Source organism: Gigantopelta aegis, chromosome 3 (genome assembly GCF_016097555.1).
Source record: "Gigantopelta aegis isolate Gae_Host chromosome 3, Gae_host_genome, whole genome shotgun sequence".
In the NCBI taxonomy this organism is placed as follows: Eukaryota; Metazoa; Mollusca; class Gastropoda; order Neomphalida; family Peltospiridae; genus Gigantopelta; species Gigantopelta aegis.
In genome coordinates, this window is record NC_054701.1 from 51,952,129 (window position 1) to 51,977,521 (window position 25,393).

At 35.3% G+C, this 25,393-nt stretch overlaps 1 protein-coding gene across 1 annotated transcript in view; it reads left to right on the plus strand.

The window, feature by feature from the left end:
• LOC121390752 (crystal protein-like) overlaps positions 1-22,383 on the plus strand; it is a 36,358-nt gene extending 13,975 nt beyond the window's left edge. The window contains exons 3-6 of the mRNA XM_041522659.1: positions 9,824-9,938; positions 14,314-14,509; positions 20,873-21,003; positions 21,378-22,383. Of these exons, the coding sequence (XP_041378593.1) occupies positions 9,824-9,938; positions 14,314-14,509; positions 20,873-21,003; positions 21,378-22,370 (1,435 nt within the window). The 3' untranslated portion in view covers positions 22,371-22,383. The remainder of the gene's footprint in view (positions 1-9,823; positions 9,939-14,313; positions 14,510-20,872; positions 21,004-21,377) is intronic.
• Positions 22,384-25,393: the final 3,010 nt, after the last annotated feature.

Here is a 25,393-nt window from a genome sequence, read left to right on the forward strand (position 1 = left end):
AGTGCGTCATACCTAAACATGGATAAGAATTTGCTGGATAGGCCTACGCTCAGTGTAGTGGAGATTAAGCGAGTGCATAAGGCCGAATTAGTTGAAATCGCGAGTGAGCGAGAAATTGATTTAACATCAGCTAAAACATTAGATGATATAAAGACAAGGAAGTTTTTGGTGATAGGCCTGTTATGGAAGACAGTGAGATTGTTCCAGAGATAGAGATAAATGAGTTAAGTGTGGAACAACAGTTAGCTTTTAAAAAACTTGAGTACGAAAGAGAAGAACGTGCATTAGATAGAGAAGAGAGAAAGAGACATAAAGAGAGTGATAGAGAAAAAGAAGAGAGAGAGAGAGAGAGAGAGAGAGAGAGAGAGAGAGAGAGAGAGAGAGAGAGAGAGAGAGAGAGAGAGAGAGAGAGAGAGAGAGAGAGAGAGAAGAGAGAGAGAGATAGGGATAGAGAATTCCAGTTAGCAAAATTAAAAGTGGAAAATGAGTTAAAGTTGAATACTGAAGAAGTTAGACGAGAGGCAGGAAACAATCTAATTAAAATTAGCTCCACTATTACATGTGGATCTAACACCAGCCAGTTGGAGCTCATGTCCACCAATCAAAACCTTACTTGCAGAATCCTGCCAGTGATTTAAAACTAACAACACTGCATAGTCCCCAATGTCCAGGTAACATTTCGTCTGCAAATAATAATTTAAATATTGACCAATCACACTTCGCTTTTTATAACGTTATTTGGGAGCATACAAATTCTAAAAATATCGGACGAGTCTATTTTAATGGCCGTAGTACAGCGAACCATACCAATACGTACGGGGTGGGTTATCAGTCTTCTATTTTACATTAAAATTTATTTATTTATTTATAAAAAAACCCCAACAGTTTTACATTACAAATTATTTATTTTATAAAATAAAACATGTTTTAAGGCATTCGTAATTCACACGAAACATGTTGTATACCCTCAGGATAATTCGGAATGTTTTCAAATTATTTTTAAATCACTAGCAGGATTCTGCAAGTAAGGTTTTGATTGGTGAACATGAGCTCCAACAGGCTGGTGTTAGATCCACATGTAATAGTGGAGCTAATTTTAATTAGATTGGGCAGGAAATGGGTTTAACATGTCGGAGGCTTATAGATCAGTGCCTGTATTTGACGACCAGGAGGTAGATTTGTTCTTCCAACTTTTTGAACGGGCCGCTAAGCAGCTAAATTGGCCGCAGTCTAAGTGGACATTGTTAGCTGTGTCTAAGTTTAAGGGGAAGGCTAGCGTAGCTTATAATTCAATGAGTGATGAGCGAGCAAGTCAGTACGACCTAGTTAAGTCTGCAGTGTTGAGGGCTTATGAGTTACGACCTGAGGATTATCGTTTAGGGTATAGCGAGTTGAAGAAAACGCAGGGTCAGTCTTATAATGAGTTTGTGGCTAAGAAAGCAGGGATGTTTGATAAATGGGTGATTTCTCATCAGGTAGGGTCATATACCGAGTTACGAGAATTGTTGATCTTACAGGACATTAAAAATGGATTACCAGTTATCTTACGTATTCATTTAGAGGATCATGATATCAAAAAAATAGAGGAGGCAGGCATAGCGGCAGATGATTACGTGTTAATACACAAAGCTCAGGCAGTACAGGGTAGCTCTATACAACAGGGTGATAAGAAGAAATTTCAGCCAGGTTTTTCCCGGGAAAGTAACTATCGGGGAGAGTCATCTAGTTGGTCAGCTAGTCAGTCAAGGAATGCACCTGGTGGGCAAAGTAAGGATAAACCTGCATTATCAGCCAATGCACGAACTTTTCGTCCACATTGCAGTTACTGTAAAAAGGATAACTATCTTGTCATGGACTGTTTTAAAAGGAAACGCGATAATGCGCAAGTGGTCGGTTTAGTGAGGTCAGCTCCGTTAGCGAGAGAGTTAATGGTTAGTCCCATGGCAGAGAAAGTAAACCCGTATGTGTCCACTGGTATGGTTTGTGGTGTAAAACAAGAGTTGAGTCCTAAGGCAATATCAATCTATCGAGATATAGGGTGTAGCCAGTCTCTTATAACGTCAGATTGTTTAGCTGGTATAGAGAATTCAGATACAGGACGTAGTTTGGCCTTAACCTCGGTTACTGGAGAAAATATGGTTGTCCGATTACATAACGTTTTCTTGTGTTCGAAGTTTGTGACGGGACCAGTCACTATGGGTGTTGTGAAGGACTTGCCTTTTGAAAACATAGGAGTTTTGTTGGGTAACGATTTGACTAGTCAGTGTTGCCAGCCGCAAGGTGACCAGTTGTTAATTGAAGACAGCCCTTTACCCATAGAAGAGTGTGAGGTTGATGAGATTAGTTATCCTGCGTGTGTAATGACTAGGGCTTTGGCCAGAAGGGTAGCACGAGACCCAGAGGAATATTGTGATTTGTCTGATACGTGTGTGAGCCATGAAATTGGAGTGGATGAGGTTATCAGTAAAATGGTAGATAAGTCAACTGAGGAACTAAATGTGGTGGAACCTGTTGACCTCCCGCAGAGGGTAAATGAACCAGTTGTGTTTGATAGAAGGGACTTACCTTGTAATAGACAAGAGTTAATCCTAAAGCAGGGGGCTGATCCAAATTTGTTGGCAGCTCGCACTACATTGTTAACTGAGGGTGAGATGGAGGATCAGATGTCAGGTTATTATATGGACAAGGGAGGATTAATGAATAAGAGAGTTAGAGATAGGTTGTGGCAGGCGACCGAACTAGCTAGGAAGCATCTGAGCTATGCTCAGAGCAAAATAAAATCAGTGTTTCATAAGAAGGCTAGGAGTCGGGAATTTAAACCAGGGGATAAGGTGCTGCTGTACCTTCCCATTAAACGGGGTTCATTACAGAACCGGTATTTCGGTCCCTATGTTGTGCACAAACGGGTTAATGAGACAGGGTATGTGATAAACACTCCTGATAGGGTTAGGAAAAGTAGATATTGTCACATCAATTTGCTAAAAGGTTATTTTGACAGACTGCCGATAGTTCCAGTGTTACCTGTCCAGATTGAGAATCACTCAATTTCCTGTGATGACGTCAAGACTGCAGAGATCAAATTAACCAACAGCCAGATTCTAGCAGACTTGAGTCCGGACTTGCACCTTAACAGCCCCCAGCCAGCAGAGCTGACTACGTTGATACAAGAAAATGTTTCCATTTGTCAGGACTTTCCAACGGTTACCAATACCTTAATCCAGGATGTGCGCTTGGAACCCAACGCTACACCGAGTCGACAGCATGCCTATCAGATAAAACCTGTAAAACGTGCGGCACTAAAGAAGGAATCGAAGTTCCAGTGGTCAGATGAATGCGAGAAGTCATTCAACCGTCTCAAGCAGATGCTCTCCTCGTCTCCCGTGATGGCAGCACCAGACTACCGAATGCCGTTCAAGCTGGCTGTGGATGCCAGTGACGTGGGAGCTGGAGTTGTGCTGTTCCAAGAAGACGAAAATGGACTGGACCATCCTGTAAGTTTCTTCTCCAAAAAGTTTGACAAACACCAGGTGAACTATTCCACTATAGAGAAGGAAGCTTTGGCCATGGTACAAGCTCTGAAGCATTTTCAGATCTACGTGAAATCGGCATTGCATCAAGTGGTTGTCTTTACTGATCATAATCCGCTTACTTTCATTTACAGAATGAAAGTCACCAACCAGAGAGTTTTGAGATGGAGTCTTCTTCTGCAGGAATTCCCAATTACCATTGAACATATCAAGGGCACATCCAATGTAATCGCTGATGCCCTGTCCCGAAGTTGAACGTTGTGATAATGTGTTGACGTTCTTGATTTCTGTTTTTGTTTTTATATATTTTATTGTATACCAGGGACTCAGAGACTCAGTGTGATTACTGGTAGTCACCTTATTACTTGTGTTATAAATGCCCGGATGCGTCGGTTAACGCACATTTTGTTTTGTTTAAATGTAGTATATATCCCTAATCCTAGGGTAGAGGAAATATCCTTTTTGAGCTGGGGGTGTGTGACGGAACATGCTCTTATCTTTTCGCCTGTGGCGATGTTAATTGTTTTAGAGGGCTGTATGCAGCTTGGTTACGTAATACCCTCGCGCGACGGTGGTAGTCCTGCGTCCCAATATGCACTTAGACCAGGTGGGCACTTGGTTACGTAATACCTCCGAGCGACCGTACCCCTAATACACACCCAGACCAGTTGTGGAGGCCATGTGGAGAGTGGTTACGTAATACCTCCGCGCGACCATGGTATTTCTGGCGAACTAGGTGACAGTAAGTCTGGCCATCTAAGAAAATATACCGTCTCTGGGAGTTGTGGAAATATCACATGATAGGTGAGGTACCGCGTTGTGCCCCCAGGCGATATTCGCTGTCTCTGAGATTTTTGAATAAATAGATAGGATTTTAGATATAATGGGGAGAAACATTGGAAGGCTCCCGCGGAACGTAGTCCGACTGGACTGGTAAATATATTTTTCTGCTCTGTTGTATAACCTTGATGTGATTGATGTGACTTTAAATATTTTAATACTGTATTGTACCAATATTCTTTAGACAGTGTCTCCGGTAATCTGACGAAGTAAATTGTAGGCTTCACTGTTCTAATATATTTATACGAGTATTTGGTAAGATAAAGCTTAGCCGGTCATCCTAGAGGACCTAGGTAAACTGTAGGTTATTGTCTTTATTGCGAGATGTACCAGTATTAATTCTGTATTACAAGGTTACTGACTGAGTATTTAAGGGTTAATTAAAAATTAATCAGTTAGGAATAGAGTTGTAATTCCTTTATTAATTAAGTTCCCCTGGAAGCGTTTCTCAATTATCACACGTGTGTGTGTTGTATCACGGTGAAGTGATTAGAATATTGTGTAAACTAGACACCTAGGTTGTTATTATATTGTTGTTGTTAATTAACTACTGCGGCAAGTACATTTGTCAGCGTTAGAGTTAATACAGATTTCAAAGTGTATTGTGTTTTGTTGTGTTTTCTAGTGAACTAAACATGCTTCATATATATATATATATATATATATATATATATATATATATATATATATATATATAAGATCTTATCTCTGATTATACCTAGAGCCGAGCCACTCGGGTATTAGACTGCCCTATACAGTGAGATCTAATAGATATACAATTAGGAGAGATATTTGGATAATCGTGTTTTATTCAGTTACGGGTATTATAGGATCCCCGTGACAACAGAGATATAGTCATAATACATATTAATAATACAATATTAACGACTGGGCTTACTTTCTGCTTTTAAGACTTTACCATCAGAACAGAACAGAACAGAACTTTATTACACTCAGGCCGTTCCACAACGGCGTTAGAGGAACATACATAATAAATAGTATAAATGTGACAAGATGGTTTACAGGAGGATGAAATAATAACATATGATAATACATAATACATGTATTTACTTGTATATGATATTAATTGATAATAACTGTAACAGTATAGTAGTAGTAGTAGTAGTAGTAGTAGTAGTAGTAGTAGTAGTAATAACAATTAATAATAATAATAATAATAATAATAATTGTAATATAGCTAGGAAACAGTTTTGATTGTGACATGAGTTATTTAGTTACTAGGACGTTTAAAAACCTGGTAAATTACATTTAGTAATGGTAGTCGTAGTAGTATAATAATAGTAGTAGTAGTAGTAGCAGTAGTAGTAATAGTAATGGCAGTACATGGTACAGTAATAATAATAATAATAATAATAATAATAATAATAATTGTAATATAGCTAGTAAACAGTTTTGATTGTGACATGAGTTATTTAGTTACCAGGACGTTTTAAAAAACTGGTAAATTACATTTATAAATTTCGCCAACTTCTTTAATACACTTATTTTCTTACTGCTCATTAGTTCTTTGAATTTGTAGGTGCTTGGTATAGTATAATAATAGGGATGTAAAAATCTTACTCGGGAATTATGAAAAAAATGTACATATAAATAAATAATGGAATTCATCACCAATGTCACTTTCATCACATGAAGTACACAATCTGTCTTCAAATAATATGTTATTCCACCTTCTAGGTTCGACAGATAAATAGTCATTTGACGTTCTAATGTTTATAATTAATCTCCACAACCTTTCGGGAATTATATTTAAATATTTTTCAAAAATGAGTTCTTCTTTAAAAAGTTGATAGGTTTTGCCTCTTGATGACATTGATATGCTATTATTCCATATTTGTAAATATTTAATTTTAATTTGTTGTGAGAGCCAAGTTAACGATAAAAAGGTATATGATATCCAAACATCGCTTATTCCTAAATGCTTCAAAATATTTTTAATACTAGTGAGCCAATTATAATTTATTCTATTTGTAACATGATCTGTCATCATAAATCTGTATAGAAGAAATGATAAAGTTGATTGTTTCCCTGAAATAATGTGTGCCCAGTAACAAACCATTCTTCTTTGAATATTTAATTCCACGGGCACTTTCCCCAATTCTCCGTATAACATAAATAATGGGGTGGATTTTTTTGTTGGCAAGATGTGTCGGAAGACATTTATTTGAATAGAATCGCATATATCGTTTTTTCCATATCCCCAAACTTCGCAACCGTATAACAAGATTGGGAGAACCATTGATTCACACATTTTAAATTTACACTCAATCGATAGATTATTGTCTTTAGATTTCGCCAATACAAAATACATAGCTTTAGTTGCTTGATGTTTTAATTGGGCTTTGGTCGTTTTAAAATTATTTAATTTGCTAAAAGTGACCCCAAGGTATTTAAATTCCTTAAAGGGACATTCCTGAGTTTGCTGCAATTTTAAATATGTTATCGACTAACAGAGACTTTTTAACGATTGTAATTACATACCAAATATATTTTTTCTGCATAAAACATTAGTGGCTGTATATTAAAGGTGTTTCTGATCATTTTAAAAGTTGTACTAGGTTAAATTTCATTTTATTTCCTAAAATATATTTTTTCGCGAAATTATTTGAAGGCAAAATCCAGATTGGGCTTCTTACAAATATAAAGACGACCAGAAACACATTGAATATACAGACACTGATATTCTAAACAAGAAAATATATTTAATATGTAAGTTTAATCGTAGAAATATTTTATTTGTCGGAAACATCTTACAATGCAGCAAATTCAGGAATGTCCCTTTAACATGTTCAAGAATATATTTTCCAATTTTTAAAGTATATTTATAATCTCTGGCATTTCCATTGAAAATTAAAACTTTAGTTTTTGATATATTTATCTTTAGTTTCCATTTGTTACAGTACTGATCAAATACGTTTAGTGTGTGTTGTAAATCAGCGGCATTGGTAGCTAGTATAGCAGTATCATCTGCATAAAGTAAGCAAAGAAAGTGAATGCCAATGCCGATGTCGAGCGGGTTTTGTTGGTTTTCATCGATGGGGGTAACTCCTTTACATTCAAAATTAATTCAATATTTTTCTAGGTCATTTAGATACAAGGAAAATAGGACTGGGGATAAATTGTCACCCTGACGGACGCCGTTGCTGCATGGGAATAATGAAGATTTCTGATTGTTTGCATATATTAATGATTTTAAGCCTTTATACATTTGGTAGATAATTTAAAAAATGTTACCGTTTATGCCATAATCCAGTAGCTTATGCCATAAGTGTGTACGAGATACCATATCAAAAGCTTTCTGGAAATCGACAAAAGTGCAGAATAATTTCTGGGGTTTTTTGTTTTTTTAAATATCTATCAAGTAATGTAAATATATGGTATATATTGTTGAATATCCTTTTGGAAAAGCTGACTGCGCTTCACTCAAAATATCATTTTCTTCAATAAATGTTTTTAAGCGGTTATTCAGTATAGTTGTAAATAATTTAGAACAGCAGCAGAGTAAAGTTATGGGTCGATAATTATCAGGTAATGAGCGGTCCCCTTTATTTTTATAGATTGGGTTAATGAGGCGGGGGGGAACGGGGGGGCGGGGGGGGGGGGGGGGGGGAGTCCCCCTTTATTGTTTTATAGATTGGGATAATTGTACCTTTAAGCCATTCATCTGGGAAAACAGAATGATCTAGTATTGAATTAAACAATTTAACGTAGACTGGAATGAATAAGTCAGCAGTAGATTTAATATATTCATTAATTACTTAGTCGGTGCCAGCCGCTTTGTTATTTTTCAGTTGACTTATGGCCCTTTTAATTTCGTCTTCGCTAAATTTTCCGTTTATGGTTTCATTATTATTTACTTCGTCAATTACTTCGTTTATATTAAAATCTGGTACAGTATCATTTTGTTCACTCTTATTTAGATAACTGAAAAAATTTAAAAAGTCATCCACTGAAGGTGTGTGTTTTTCTGGTGTTTTCGGTCCCTTAAGTATTTTATAAAATTCTTTTGGGTCATCGGAACGTAGCTGTCGCATTTTCTTTTCCGTAATGAATTTACTTTTTGAAATGGCTTTTTCTATACACTTTTTATAAGATTTACTAGCATTTGTTAATCTAACTTTGTTAGCTGTATTTGTATTTATTGCATATTACATGTGATATCGGTTTAAAAACAAATGATTGGCTGTTCCTAGATGGCCTAGGGGAAAAAGCACGATCGAAACCGATTACTTCAATGTTATGCCACGCTTATTACAAAATTTCGTGTATCTTCCCATCAATTGCTCATTGAACAAGGAAGATATTATGGTATAGAAAGATCTGAAAGAAAATGTAAATTGTGCAATAAGGACGATATAGAAGACGAATATCATTTTATTCTGATATGTCCATTGTATACAGGTTTACGAATTACTTACATAAAAAAAAATATTATTGGTTCAAACCATCTATGTCACCCCAGCACAAAAATACATCGGCTATTGGGTGTCAAACAATGGCAAAAAAAATGCATGCTTTGATTATCAACATCAATATAAAATTAAAAAAGAGCTGTGTAAAGTATAAATATCAAGTATGTTAAAATTTCGTGTGTATGAATATCACAGATAAATATATTAAAATTTTGAATAAAACTCAACGTGTCGTAAAAAGTTCAAAATAAGTTGTAGGTGAAATCAAAATGATTTCATCACATTTTGTCTTCCATATATACATGTATATCTTTACACGCCACCAAAAAATGGTTTAACCGTCAGTGTATACTGACAGTTTTCACTGCGGTGGATGATCTTTCTTCAGAATAAACGAATGTGTCAAGGATGTATGATCGATGCTATCACTGTACAAGACTATTTCATTCTTCCTGCACCACCCATAAGAGGACTGCCACTCTCCCAGGACTGGCTTGACAGAATGACGTTTGTTTGCAACCGCACCGTTCCAATCAACTTGCCAAGTTGACCGATACATTGGTTAATATCATGTTTAAGATCAGTGTAAGGCACACCAACCCTGGAATAAAGCAATTCCAAAGCTGCAATGATGTACAAGTTAACTACATATACAAGAACCATATATAAGCTGTAGTTGGAAAAATTGTTTAAATTTATTTTAAGCGTTTTTTCTTTGTTTAAAGATGTGTAAGAAATAGAATACTACATTCGTATCCGTTAGATACATATCAGAAAACGTATCCAACGGTTACTCAATTATTATAGTTTATAGTAAAGTGATTATGAATAGCATAATTTGCTGTATATCTTAATCTATATACATATAAGTAAGTGTTAAGACGTAAATGGACCGATTTTAAAGCTCTGGAATGATTTATTTCTTCAGATGGATAATTTGAATGACAAACACACGTAGACCTGCAGGTTCTTTATTAGCAAAGTGTGTGAAGATGTTAACACATTACATTTTATACTATTTAGATTTTCGGATCCTCAAAAAATTCCACCATGGTCTGGCACTCTAAATGCTACAAGAACGGGACCGATGTGCTACCAGCACTGTGGATCAGTGCCGAAGAACGTTTGCCAGAAACGGGTATGCATAACATCCTACATGTAATTGAGGCAAAACATGGGTACAGTCAATTTTATCTAACATTTATAAGCAATATTTAACATTTTGAAACGATTACAAAACCAATGCAAATATCTTTATTTTTGTCTCCACTCTCCTTTTTCGTTTAAACCGAAGCTATATATTAGGTTTGTATACTTCGCAAGGTACCTGGTTTAAACCCATGCAATTGTGTGCACAATAGGAAAGTTACTATGATAGAATAAAGACAGCACAGAATTCTAACTAATTAAATGCCTCGCCTATCATGAATGCATTCGGTTGCTTCCATCTCGGCGCATGTTTAACAAACAAAACAAAACAAAAAAACACACCTTTCATAAAATTTTATATTAAAATTAAAAAAAAAAAAAAATTCAAATTTTAATTTAATAAATTTCAATAATTACAGGCGTGTGGTATAACTAGTACACTTCTAGGACATCAATTTAAACGCTATAGCTACAGTAAAATTTTATTTAAAACATTCAAGAATGAGAGCGGGAAAAAAATATAGAAAATGCAAACAAAAGAAAAGATTTATTTTAAATCATAAATAAATAAATAAAATAAAAGTATTTGGTGTTGCTAATAGTTGCTTCACTTAATGTTCACTCAATACATGATAAAAGAAAAAGAAACAATGAACAGGGGGAGGGGGGAGAACACCTTTAAATAAATTATAATTTTAATTTAATAAATGTTTAATTTTCTCTTTTTAAAATATGGCCATTCATAAATGTAAGTATTGGCAAAGTATATCTAACTTTTTTTACTCCTTATAGGCCCGACATTGGAGCTCACCATAGAACGTGCCTGTTTCACCATTTTATTAGTTCCCTACCGGGGGAGGGGGGAGGGTTGGTTTCATCTCTATCCTTCTGTCTGCCTGTCTGCCCGTCTGCCTGTCTATCAGTGTTTTTTTTCACAGTGCCAAAATATTGAGCTGACAAAGCTATGGTTCTTGAACTTGGGAGATATGTTGTCCGAATTTTGATTTGCAATGACTCAAGATGTTGAGCTGACATTTTGTGTATTGTTACAGATCAAGTTTAACTTTCATGGCGATTTACCTTTGTTTTTTACAGACTTATGGCTATTGAATTTAGGAGATAGGAAAATTTGTAGATAGAGGACATGTATTGCTTTAGCAATACTCTCAGAATGTTTGTTGTTTTTGTCAGAGAAATGGAGTTTTCTACTGAAATGTATTCGGCCATTGGGACCGAGAAGATTCTCGTTTCTACAGCCTGCACCACCACGGTGGATTCTTTCTTGGCAACATTCCTTGCCATCGCGTCATTTTTGCGGTTAATTTCAGCAGACTCCTTCGAGGACTCCTGCAAAACGCCACGTTTGTTCTCTACTCTTTAGAAAAAATAAAAACTGGATCAGCCTCTACTTGGCTACTGTTTTCTAAACAATACTTTGTTTTATATTAGTACTATCTCGTATCCTCCGGAGCCGGGCCCGTCCGCACCATTATACCAACCATGACGACTGGAAGACACCCTTAGACCGTGGGCCCACTATATTGCCCTCCCCCCCACCCCCACCCCACCCACCGCACCCACCCCCGCCCCCATAGGGATTTTTCAAGATGAAGTATATCCATAGACATATTCAAATCAACTTGTCTGCAGGCAATCTGTTGGTGGATGTGGTATCAGGTCGTTTCGTAACCATACCGTTTCGTACCATACCGGTTCGTACCCAAAAGCATACCAGTTCGTACCCAAAGGCATACCAGTTCGTACCCAAAGGCATACCAAACAAAGGCATAAATTAAAACAAAAAGTTGTATTCTTCTATCAAAAATGTATTATATCGGACAATGTATATTTTTGTTATATGTGCGTGCGTGTGCGTGCGTGTGCGCACGTAAGTACGTGTGCGTGTATGAATGTTTTTGTTTTGAGCATATATACGTACGAAGAGAGGATCGGTCTTGCGAAATATTCCCATCGATATCTTGGAACGGTTATGCATAACAATAAACACCATCGCTGCACTGTGGAATCGACACCAAATTACAAGACAAAAGAATTGCTCTTTGGCTACGAAAAGGTATGCTTTTTGGTTACGAAAAGGCATGCTTTTTGGTTACGAAACGGCATGCTTCAGTGATGCACAGCACATAATTGCTCATTTAATGCTTATAAAAGATACTGAGTGATTATTACAACAATTGTTTTGCTAAATGTTACAATATGTTTGTAATATAACATTATAATTGTATATTTAAAAAATATATTAATGTTAGGTGTAATGTATGACATTATTTAATTGGTTACGAACTGGTATGCTAGTGGTTACGAAACGGTATGGTACGAACGTGTTGGGTACGAAACGTTTAGAAACCACGGTGGATGTGCCCGTAGTGCACGTTTTTTTTAACAGGGCAAATTTCTGATCAAGGTGAATATTTCACCTAATTTTCTAAAAATATTTGAAAATAATTCTGCTTTTACTTTTAAACTGGGTTAGTGGTGAATGTATTCCACCAAAAATATAATAAATTTTTGGCATCTGACTAAGTATGAGTAATGAATTTGAAATGCCCTGAATATTACAAACATAATACAATGTATATGAAAAAACTGCATGGCAATTTTGAAGTTAACATCCAGACATTTTGAACAGGTTTAAGACCAAATTATGAATGATATTCATGCTAAACTACATGTTCATAACAACAAACCACAAAGCAATGCAATATATGTGGTATGCATATAGTACATAGGGTATACTCACCAGCAAAAGTTATGCAGTTCCTGATTCTCTAATTCTCTATGTACATGTGTATATACATACCGTACTTAAAACATTCTGAACCTTTATTATTGTATTGTATTTAATATCTGAAGTCAGAATTATTTAAGTATGGTGCAGTACATGCTGTTTGAAACATTTACATGGATATTTTGAATATTTTTATATTAAACACAAGTCTTACAAACATAAAAGGTGAATTTACATACCATTCTATGCAAGTCTGCATTACATATACAATTCACCTATCTCACAACAGTTCATCTTACAATGGCCTTTTTTCTTCTTTTTTTGTTGCTTTCTGTAATATTTTAGAATTGCAGTTCTATTTATATTATGCTTAACTTAAATTCTATTAACTTTTTCACTAATTGCTATTTCAAATTCTACCAATTTCTACTCCCTCTTTCCCCCTTTTGTCTCGGACGAAGTCTGAGATTGTGCCCAGGAGAGACGTGCTTGATCCTTAATTGAACGTTAATATGGTATCCTATCATTTTACTGGGGTGAATGTGGGTCACTATTTAATTGTTGTCTCGCCTTAGGATAGGATAAGATATATAGATAGAATAGATTTTTAACGACACCCCAGCACGAACAATACATAGGCTATTGGATGTCACAAACTATGGTGAAAATATGGTATCCTATCCTACATTTACCATAGTTTGACATAGTGTCGTTAAACATCTATTCTATCTACCTATCCTATCCTAAAGCGAGACAAAGTTTGAATAGTGACCCACATTAACCCCTTTAAAACGCTGTCCTGTAAAAATTTCCCGTTGCACTATACAAGATTTCTGTGCAAATATGAAATCGGAAGGAACACGTGCTCTGAGAGGTACGTTTTTTGGTGCTAAGAAACCACAAAACTACTGAAACCCATTTACACAATTACAGTATGTCAATCTATGTCATGTTAGAGATATTCGAACCGATCGGTTAATTCTCTATGATAATCGGTCATAAAATAAATGAATTGATAAAATACAGGTTTGCAATCCTATTATTAAACACATGCTGCGTTTTAAAATCTGACAATTATATATTGTTTCATAATTGGACTGCAAACCCGTATTTTACCCATTTATTTACTTTATGACTGATTATCATACAACAATAAACGATCGTTTCTGATGTAACTCTGACATTACACAGATTAACATGTACTGTAATTGTTTACATCGGTTTCAGTATCAGTTTTGTTTTCTTAACACCTATAACTGTACCCGTCAGATGACGTTCTTTCCGGATTCAAATCTTCTCCAAAATCTCTGTTCAGCGCAACAGGAAATCTTTATTTCTACAGGACAGCGTTTTACAAGGGTGCACATCGGTGTGTACGACCGTACACGGTGGTTACGAATATCAGTGTCCAATGGAATCTATCACGAAGAAGGGGGGGGGGAGGGGGGGGGGGGGCAATGAAATATAGCAAACCCCCATAGCTTCATTTGGTGGCCTATTATTTCATTTTATTTAATTAATTAATGTTTAATGTTGTTTCAAAGTTCTATTAAATGAACTAAATATTTGTATTTACTAGTATATGTATATCAAACGAATTTGTTATCATCCACAGGTATCGGAAAATTGCTTATTTCTAAATGTGTATCGGCCATTACCAGATTCACAAGAACAGTCCCAGACTTATGCAGTTATGGTGTTTATTCATGGTGGAAACTTTCAGTACTATAGTGGCGGTTCCCCACTCTTTGATGGGGAAGTATTCGTGTCAACGGGAAAAGTAATTCTAGTCACAATTAATTACAGATTAGGTAACTATGTCTTATTTTCTTTCTCACATTCATTTTCACATATATTCATATATATATATATATATATATATATATATATATATATATATATAAACCCACCCCAATCCGCCACCCACACGCGTATAATCCCATCTTAATATGTATTCTACAATGCAGGCGGTGGCCTCGGTAGTTTGTGGTTACACTGGTAGGTACTGGGTTCCACCCAGGGCGTGATTTAACGCCTCCATGGGTAGGTGTAAGATCACTATGCCGACTTCTCTCTCATTAACCACTAACCTGGATAGACAGCTCAGGCAGCTGAGGTATGTGCCCAGGACAGCGTGTTTGAACTGTAATTGGATATAAGTTGACATTAATTAATGAATGAGGGAAGCGGAAAAATCCTTTGATTGGGGAACTTCCCTGAACTGGTGACATGCATGTATTTATTTTTCTTCCCGCTACTTTGAAAATAGTATTAAATGTATTAGTTCAGTCAATCTCGGCCCAAAAATAGCCAAACCCATCACAAATTGCAACAAAAGGTTTCTCTTTGGATTTGTTATCAGAAAAAACCTCAAAATTAACATACAAAAAGTCTAGGAGAATATATTCAGGAGAAGTTAACTCTTTTTTAGCATAAATCCAAGATGGCTGTCATAAGCCTTTATTTGACTATATCTTGACTTCAAATGTATATTTAGTACCGATTGTAAATGCTAAACTATGGTTTTTAAGATCAGCAGAGACAATTAAATATTATTGTAAATTAACTGGGTTGTAACTTTGCCTAAAATGCAAAATAGCTGCCAAAATAGGTACCTTTTAATCTAATTTCTCGTATCGGTGACATATATCATTCAGCATTATTAGATACACATTATTTTGGAATTATTGGAATATCTTAGTATGTACTGTTCATATTTAAAGGTATTTCAATTTAAAACTTCCTTATACTAGAATATAATGTTACTATGGTAACAAAAATGTTGAATAAAATCCCCCCATACTCTAGTCTCATACCATACCATTTTAGACCAAACATTTGAGTTTGGTATCCACAATTGCTTTGTGTGTGTGTGTGTGTGTGTGTGTGTGTGTGTGTGTGTGTATGTGTGGTTTTCATTGGAGGATCCTGGTTGAAAATTCAAGAGGTTCAAACTTGGCACCCTTGAACATTTTTAAATATCCAAGATGGCTGCCAAAACATAAAATTGGCAATATTTCACTTATGACCTTTTTTTAATGTTTATGACTGGGTTTTAAGAGTTAAGGTATTCATTATAAACTGAAGTTGGCTAATCAAGATATTGCATTACCACTTAAAACCAAGAAGGCTGCCACTATGGCTGTCAAAACATGCAAATGAAAATATATTGCATTTTGCATCATCAAGATCAAGATTTTGATGTCAGTGATTAAGTTTCAGTCATTAAGGAATTCATTTATAATCACCTTAGGCTAACATGGATATTGAGTTATAATTTAAATCCAAGATGGCCACCAAAAGAAAGACGTCGCCATATCTTGAATTCTCGTGTGTCCTGTCCTCAGTAAAAAAAATTAAGTTCAATAACGGGGTTATAAAATGCAAGGACTTCAATTGTGGTGTCCATTCACTAATGTGGTCATATTTTATCACCGCTTATATTCAAGATGGCCAGCACTATGGTGTCCAGAATATTAGAATTGCTATTTATCCATTTTATATCACATACATGAAGGGCAAATGTTAGTTTGATGTGAATTACAGAGTCTTAGGACTCAAAGAATTGATTTATGACAACAGTTTGCTAACTGGAATATTGTATCATTATTTTAACTCCAGTAATGGCTACAAAAATGGCCACCAAAAGAAAGAACTGGCCGTAAGATACATTCTATTTGATCGCAAAACAATAATTAGTATTTCAGTTGTGGAGTTTTGGGGATGCATGAATTCATATTGGCTACTAAAATGGCTTCTAAAACAAAACAAACGTTCCAGTATTGACATTATTTTTGGCATAGGGGTGTATTTAAAAATGAATACAAGTTGCATCATACAGAACAAGTAATTTGTACCACCAACCGTGTTGTGATAAATGGCAAAATGGCCACAACTCACAACCAATGATTGATGGTTAGCTAAGAGTGGAATAGGTTAGTCATTCTTGTTTTCTCTTTTTTAATATAAATTTCAAACATCACCACTGTATTTTATCAACCATGACAATTTGTTTAAAACAGGGACATATATCTGACACCAACATTTTTCAGTTTAACAGTGCACTTAGTAATTAACATATTGGTTATATCTACAAATGATACGTCATCACCAATAGAACTAAGTAACCATATATTCATAGGCCAGAAATATATGTAGTAACAACAGGATTGTTGTCCAGCAAAAATGTAACCAAATTTAAAATACACCTCCAATGATTGATGGCCTACCAATATAATTATGTACACTACATGACTTAAAGTGTGCCGCCTTCACTCTATGTAGATGTCGGTGAACATGGTGTTGGTGCTTCACATTTTCACGAAACAAATACGTGGCATCTTCATGTGTATGGATGTTTGAAATTGTGCACGAATCACTTTCTCAACAATGGCTTCTGATTTTAGTGGAATGGACTTTTTTTCAATCCATTATGTCTCAGCAACAATATTAATTTGAAAGGACATTTGCTGTATGCTAATGCCCTTTCAAATATATTGCTGTCCCATTGCCTGTTAGTTTTATCGGTAGCTCTTCCGTGTAGTTATGCTAGCACCCACTTAAACCCTCTTCAATAAGCAACCATAATCTAAACCAAAACCACCTGCTTACTGTGAAATGTGGGTGTTTAGCAGCTCAGCTATGATGCAGTTTTCTGTAGGTGTCGAGGAACAAACACACCACATAATTGCTGCATTACTGAAGCAGCACCACACAATGAAACAAGGGGGATGAAAGTGAAGAGTTTAAATGAATCATTCTTTGATACTACACTTACATTGTTTGGCCACCGATCATTGGTTGGTGTATTTGTAAAATAGAAATATTTTTATTAGGTGGCAATTCTCGTGGCTGACAAAAGCCAGGAATAATAAACATTGATTCCTCAGACTTAACCGAACATCAGTCATTGGTCCACACTTTAGGTTACACACCACAATTAATTACGCCATGTAGTTCACTGTCTGAATATATTCTGTGAAAAATACTCTATCGAGAGAGTCATGTGACTACTCATTTTTGGAAGTGCTCTCAACTGACAAGTACCGTGTCGACTACGAAATGCTTCAGCTAACAGCCCCCATACATGATCACCGCCCCGTGTTGCTGTTACACAAGTGACACTATACCACTCGCATAGTTGTTATCAGTTAGTACTACATTGTAATATGACAAGTTACTTCAAACCAATGGGTTATTTAAATACTACAGAGGTCAACCTACTTGTAATCATCAAAGAAAGATTTCAAAAAGTATATAAGAATTTTGTAGTATTTTGTAAAGAGGAACTATTCCTAAACTGGACTATATAAAGCTGCTAAAACGAGTAATGACACAACGAATGGTGGTGTGTTGCCTTTAGATGTTTTTGGATAAAAATGCTACACAAGATGACATAGTGCATTCCAGTGAAGCCACCCTAGCATGTCTATTCAATGGCACATCAGGACTGGAAACCTCGAAACAGTGTGATGTAACTGAAAGACATGATGTGAGCAGTTCTTGTCAAAAAGCTGATCCAAATTGATTCACTGGGTGTAGAGTGTGTTCAGGCAGCAACAGCAGAGAACAATAATAATATCTCCAGCAAATTCAAATAACTCTACTCATTTTATAGTTTCCATTGCCTAAAACCTTCAAGAAACATATTCAGTTCTCATTAATATAATTAATTTAACTGCATTTCTTAATTTTCTTGTTCTGTATTTTTTTGTAATAATATCCCTGTATCCCCAAACAAAATACACATATATCATAGCATTTGATATAATCGAAGATTTCACATAGAAAAGGAATTATTTCAAAATTAAGTTAGTTTGTTAGCTATTTTGAAATTAAATATCAGAAGAAAAAAAAGAGAAAAAAGCTCACATTATGTTTAATTGTCGTTGACAATATTATTAACAATAGTTCAACATTTAAAATAGTATAAAAATAAAAATTTCAGGTCAAGATATTGTCAAATGATGTTTATGACGGCCATCTTGAAAAAAGTGAACTTCGTCTGCATATATATTTTTAGACTTTTAATATTTTATTCTGGAGACCCTTCTAATAAATTTGTTTTGAAGAAAACCTTTTGTTGCAATTTGTGGTGGGTTCATCATTATTTTGACTGGATAGAACTATATGTGCTGTGAAATTAAAGCCGCAAACGCATACACAAAATATACACGTGTAAAGTTTTTCAAGAGTAAATTTACTCACACAAGTAAATGCAAAATTGATGAGCATTCACATATTAATAAAACATTTAATAATAGGTGGGCATTATATTAATTATACAAAAATGCTGATACATTTTAATTCTCTATTTGTGTATTCCGTAAGATGGAACGGTTGTTATATCGAAGAAAAGTAAGTGATATAAAGTATGTGCAGCACTTGCAGTTGGACCAACCTATGAAAATAATGTGTAGCCAAACGATAGGAAATCAACATGGTGGATATATGTATAATCATTACGAATGGTTTCATAATTTCTGAATGGATAGAAATGTTTTTGTGGTAAACTTTCTGGTGGATTTTATTACTATTATTAAAATAAATAATAAACTGGGTTAATTTTTCACTTAAATGAGTGGGCATCGACCACTGTACTAAGTATACATGGCAGTACTATAATAAATGTCCTAATAAACGAGTATGTTGGTGTTTCTAAAGATGATAAACTGTAGTAAGTCATACATGCATTTTAAAAGAAATGTTATTTTTCTAATTGTGCATAAGCCATTAATGGATGTCACATTCTTATCATTGGATCACAGGACTCCCATGAAGATTATTTGCAAATAAAAATATTGTATTTTCCCCACTGTGTGCGTGTGTGTGTGTGTGTGTGTGTGTGTGTGTTAGATACAATATCAAGGACATCAACAATTACTGGTATGGTGTAACTTTTAAGACATATTGCAGGCACTTCTACATGGATAAAATAGATGTCATCTTCTCACATTGACTGAAAATTAGTATTTCTTCAGAATATGTTAACCCACCATTTATTCTTATTGGTGATCCTCTGAGGCATTCTGAATGACTGGCTCCTGAAATCCATCATAACCTAGGATCTCTTCCCTTAATTACTGATTGATGCAAAACAATTTTCAGGCACTTATAATCAGGGAAATAAAAATCATATTTTTGTCTTCAGTCTGCTACGTATGTATATCTGTTTCTATCTGTCTGTATCTGCCTATATATGTGACATTACTCATTGACATTAGGTTTATAAATTGAAGAGGGGGAAGGAGACAGAGAGGAGAGGGAGGGAGACAGAGGGAGGGAGAGAGAGGGGAGGGAGACAGAGAAAGAGACAGACGTTTAGTCCATGATTATATATTTTTGTTATGACTTGGACATTTGAACTCGCTCTAGCCATCATATACAAGGATATTGCCATGTTTCCACCCTCATATGTCGCTTTTTTTGTTTCAGTCTTGTTTTTGTTGGGAGGTTTTCAGTTCTTTAGTTTCATTTCAACTTCGACCTTTCATTTTTCTTACTCACGTTTTCTCATGAGCAGATGAAAACTGCAATGTAACCTCCAAAACCTCAAGTGAATAGGACAATACTCATGTGTGTAGTTTTGCTGAGGGTTCACATGATGAATTTGCATACAAATAAATGTACTTTTGTGTCACCTCAGGAGTAGGTACACATTTACTCCTGGAGTAATTTTACTCTTGTCAGCAAATCCGTTCACATGACATATTTGAGTAAATAGACTTACATGAATATACTAGTGCATGCGTTTGGGGTGTAAGTTTTCCAAACAAACCGGAGGCAGTGGGGGTGATACACATCTACAAATTTAAACACAAATGTTTGTATTAATACCATACAAATCGTTCATGCATAGTGGCACAAAAACAAAATATCATATATAATCCGGGTCTTGTCGAGCACATAGCCGGTCGCGTAGTGGCACTCAACGATCGACTCAAAGATGATGGGCTCTGTGCTGGCTCCACAACAGTGCAAGTTGAATGACTCTCTAGTGAGCAGGAGACAAGCTGTACTTTTATGTTTAATAAGAGGACACATTTTGTTTTATAGTTTTGTCGAGTGGTTGTGGGGGGAGGCTGTACACCTCCCGGCTCCTACAGGCCTTCCCTGCAAACACAATTATTATAATTATTTGTTTAATATAAATATTTGTTTCCATTAATTAAAAGGGCCGTTTGGGTTTCTGGCAACTGTGGAAGATCAGCACCTGGCGTCTGGTAACTTCGGACTAAAAGACCAAAAGTTAGCATTGAAATGGATTCACGATAATATTAACTATTTTGGAGGATCCAATACTAAGGTAACTAATAATTTTCAATTTATTATCATATGCAAAAAATTATTGCAGAGATGACCAATGCCATTAACAGACAGCACACATCCATATAAATGTGTCAAGTGTTTCCAAGGGCAGCTGTTTGAAAAAGGCACTTCTTTTCTCAGCACATATCCTACAAGAAAAGAGCACAAGTCACGGTTGGACAGTAAAAGGGATGTGGAAAGCTAAAGAAGCTGAAAGATGGAAGCAGTCACTGGATCGTGAATTGAGATGGAAAACTAATAAATTAAAGAGAGGGGTAAACATAATAAAATTATGCTCACCTATTCAAATTGCAAATTCCCAAGTAACATATATATTAACCTGTTATAAGTAAATGTTGAATATTCTTTCAGATTACTATATTTGGCCAAAGTGCGGGTGCCCAGTCAGTTGTTCTTCATTTGCTGTCGTCGTCTATGAATGGACTATTCCAACGAGCCATTATTCAAAGCTGCCCGTTCACCATACCATTTAAAACTTTAGAAGAAGCATCAAAACAAACAGGCCAGTTGTCTGTGCAGCTAGGTTGCAAGGTTAATGATGTGGAATGTTACAGAAACAAAACTGCAGAAGACATTTTAACAGCATACAACAACACGTCCAAGAAAATCTCTCGCAACTTTCTTCTTCAATTCGAGCCCTTCGGTCCGGTCATGGATGGGAAAGATGTCCCGCGTAACCTACTGGATAGAATTGAAAAGACTCACAAATTTGGTAAAAGTATCATTGTAGGAACGAATTCTATAGACGGGGCTCTGTATGCACGATCGATCTTTCCACTAAATCTACCTGTCAGTTTAGGAATTTTGGCAGTGTCCTCGCGTTTTCCTTCCCTGGCTACTGGGCTTCATACACTGTATGGGGATAGCAATGGGACGAAGGAACTTTTAACCAACTTAATAACTGATTACATCTTTTACTGCTCCAGTCGTCGCTTTGCGGATCTCGTCACTGACCATGATGATGCATTATGGTTCTACATTTTCGGTCAGCCGTTGTCTTTTGAAGCTTTTGGTAATAATTCGGGGTGTATGCAGGGGGCATGTCATGGTGGAGAACTACCCTTTTTATTCAGTACGGTAGCCAACGCAGGCTATGATGTGTCTGAAGCTGAACACTCTCTCTCCACAAGAATGATACACTACTGGACCAACTTTGCCAAATATGGAAATCCAAACAAAAAGCACAGCGATGGCATTCTCCATTGGCCAAACTACATGGATTCAAATGAGAATGGCGATTCTATTCAATATTTTGCTGAGTCAGACAAGAGGTTGACACGAGCACACAGGAAGAAGTTTTGTCAATATTTTGACAAAATTGGTTACCACTTCAGCCGTTTATAAATTTGTTGCTCATAATGTGTTGTTATTATTATATTATTAAAGGTAAACTCAAACAAGACATGCATGTGTTGGAAAGATGCATACCCGGACCACCAACACATACTGACACTTTAACAAATGAAAAACGCGTAATTTTAGAGTTAATAAAAAAAACATGATTATTCCTGCTAACTGGGGGTAGACATTTTGTTTTGTTTTTGTGACATCCGGTGGTATAGCTTGGGGCGAAGTGACGTCAGCTCCGTCCATCTGCTCTATGCACAGTGTAAACAAACGCTCTAATTTACGACAAGGCGCTTCGCTTTCATCAACCTGACTTGTAAAACAACATAAATGACTTGATAGTATAATAAACTATTTAACTAAATATATTTCAATTTGCATCAATAGAACGAAATGGAGTTATAGTATTTTTCTTTTTAAAAAAATCCAAAGAAAAAAATGCATATTATATGGCCTATTGGTTGGGTATGTTCGAGCAAAAACGACCACTCACGATACCCAAGTGATAATTTTCTTTTCTTTGGGACTACGTAATTGGTCAGTTTTGTGATTTTAGATGGGAAAGTCGACTTAATCAAGGGTTTTACAGAATTACTTACAGTAATAAAGCAGGACGGCTGATCGATTACGATTAGAGGGGTATCCGTGCGGTTAACATACAATATCCTGTGATCTTAATAAAAAAAGGCACGTATTTTTAGTGTGTCTAGACACAGTGTCTGGGGACCGTTTAAATATACACCTGCCAATCAGGAACCACAGGTACAGACCACGGAAAGAAAAGACCAATTAACTAAGAAAACACTCCGATTATTATTTCAGTACGTGGGTTAATTTATGTACCAAACATAATACAGTTATTTCAACACTTTGACACTTTGGTTTATTTTGTATTAATAATATATAATTGTTGCTGGCTTACTGGGATGACTATTATTACAGAATATTGTGATGCATCCGCAAATATCGGGTATGTTTTGTTTCTTCAGTCAGTTAGCAGCCTTAATTTAAAATGAAGTACATGGAACAGCAGTAAAAGTAAATTGCATCCTGTTTAATTAAATTTTGTGGGTCTAAAGCAGTTATTAATATTTAAATAGGCAGCTGAGTTGACAAAATCAGACAGTAATTAAACTGGCTAAAAATACAATGGAAAGACTAGCAGTCAATTGAAAATGTGTGTTTTACAAAATATGGATAGATATTTGATTAAACATGTCCTACAATACAAAGAAACACCGACTTTAATGTCAAAATAATTGTGGTAAATAAAATATCAAATATTGGGTACAGGTCTAAAAATGTGTATGGCCTTCCAAAATGCTTCCACTATTATAATTTAATTAAAACATTAATTAACTATCTAAAATATGTTGCAAATCGCCCATATCATACCTGTCATAACCTGGTAATATGACAAAATCCTGTATTTGCCCATAGACTGATAAAATGTTATTTCTGATATATTTTTCTATTGAGTTACCTTGGGAAAGATTGCATCACATTGCTGTTTCTCTAAAAAAAAGACTTGCTTCTGCTAACAATTTTTTTTTTAATTCATAAAAAGAGCCAACTTCCACAATAAATTTGTAATTTTTAGAAAGTAAATTTCACATTAGTTCTATTTCAAAATATATTGATTATAATACTGGTGTACCGACTATTGTTATCACCTTTCTTGCAATTGGACATCCATCTAAAGAAGCATTTAGTTTTGGACACAAGTTTAATTCCCCTCTGTCCGTTTTCCTCTAAATGTAATAGTCTGTAACAATAGCAATTATTATATTTCCCAACCACCTTCTTCTAGGGAAAATGTATATGTTCCAACACGAGAAACGTACAAAATTTGAATTATTTTTAGCGCACCTGGTGTAAAAAAACACAAAAGAAGCAAACTGTCCAAACATGCAGATATTTGACTCCAAAAGTAATAAAGTATAGCCCATTCGGGTGTGCAAAACAAAACTGATTTTAGTTTTCAGTCACTTGTTGCTTGGCTGTTATATTGCACAAAATGACAAACTACACATACTTTCATTGATTAACATCCATATTAGATACTGTACAAAACGTAAGATTGGTTTGCACACAATTTTGTTTTTCCGTCTGAAAAAAATCTTGAGGCCAACATTGTTTTAAATATTTTTCAAATTCTCTAAATCTTAATCACAATTGCATAGAGGTTGATTATTAATGAGATATATTGGTCTATAGAGCTTCGCTATTTAATTTTCAATTTTGTCAGTAGTAAACAACTTATTAATTTGTAAAGACTATTTTAGAATATTCATGTGTCAAGTTTAACAATCTTTAAACATTTTCAATGTTAATTTTTTTATTTAAATTTTTAAAATTCAAAAATATCTCTTTGTTAGGTTGGGAAGTCTTCTCCAGAAAATTATAATACCAAGTTTCAGAACTATTTGATCAAAACAAGGAGAATTTTAAATTTCTAATTCAAATTTTAGTAACATTTAATAAAAATTCACAATTACCTAAATATCTCTATTAGTTGGTGAAGGGTGCCGCAGAGGATCATTGTATCAAGTTTCAGAACAATTCAATCAAACTGCAGGATAAGAGAAGACTTCAAAGGAAACTTTGGCAGATGAGATGGATTGATGCCGGACAAATAATATCAGAAAATCATAGCAGATCTAAAACTATTATTAAAGGGGTGTTTTCACATTGGCCTACATGTAGTTACAGGTTTTTGGACATATTTATTGGGCCTCAACCGGGTGTACTGTCCTTGATGTTGCCTCAATCCAAAACAGCAAGCCTTGATCCAATACAAGTCTTTGGACCTATATCAAGGCCAATATGAAAACACTCCGTTAATAGCATAAATACAAGACTTCCAGTCCCGAGTTTCAGATCTGTATAAACTCTGGACCCTTCGATGAAACCTGTTTACAATCTTCAAAACAGCAAAAACTCTCCAGAAGAGTGCATTCTCAAAGTCGCAAACCTTATTTAGCTATTTTCACATTTGTCATAATAACTACAAACATATC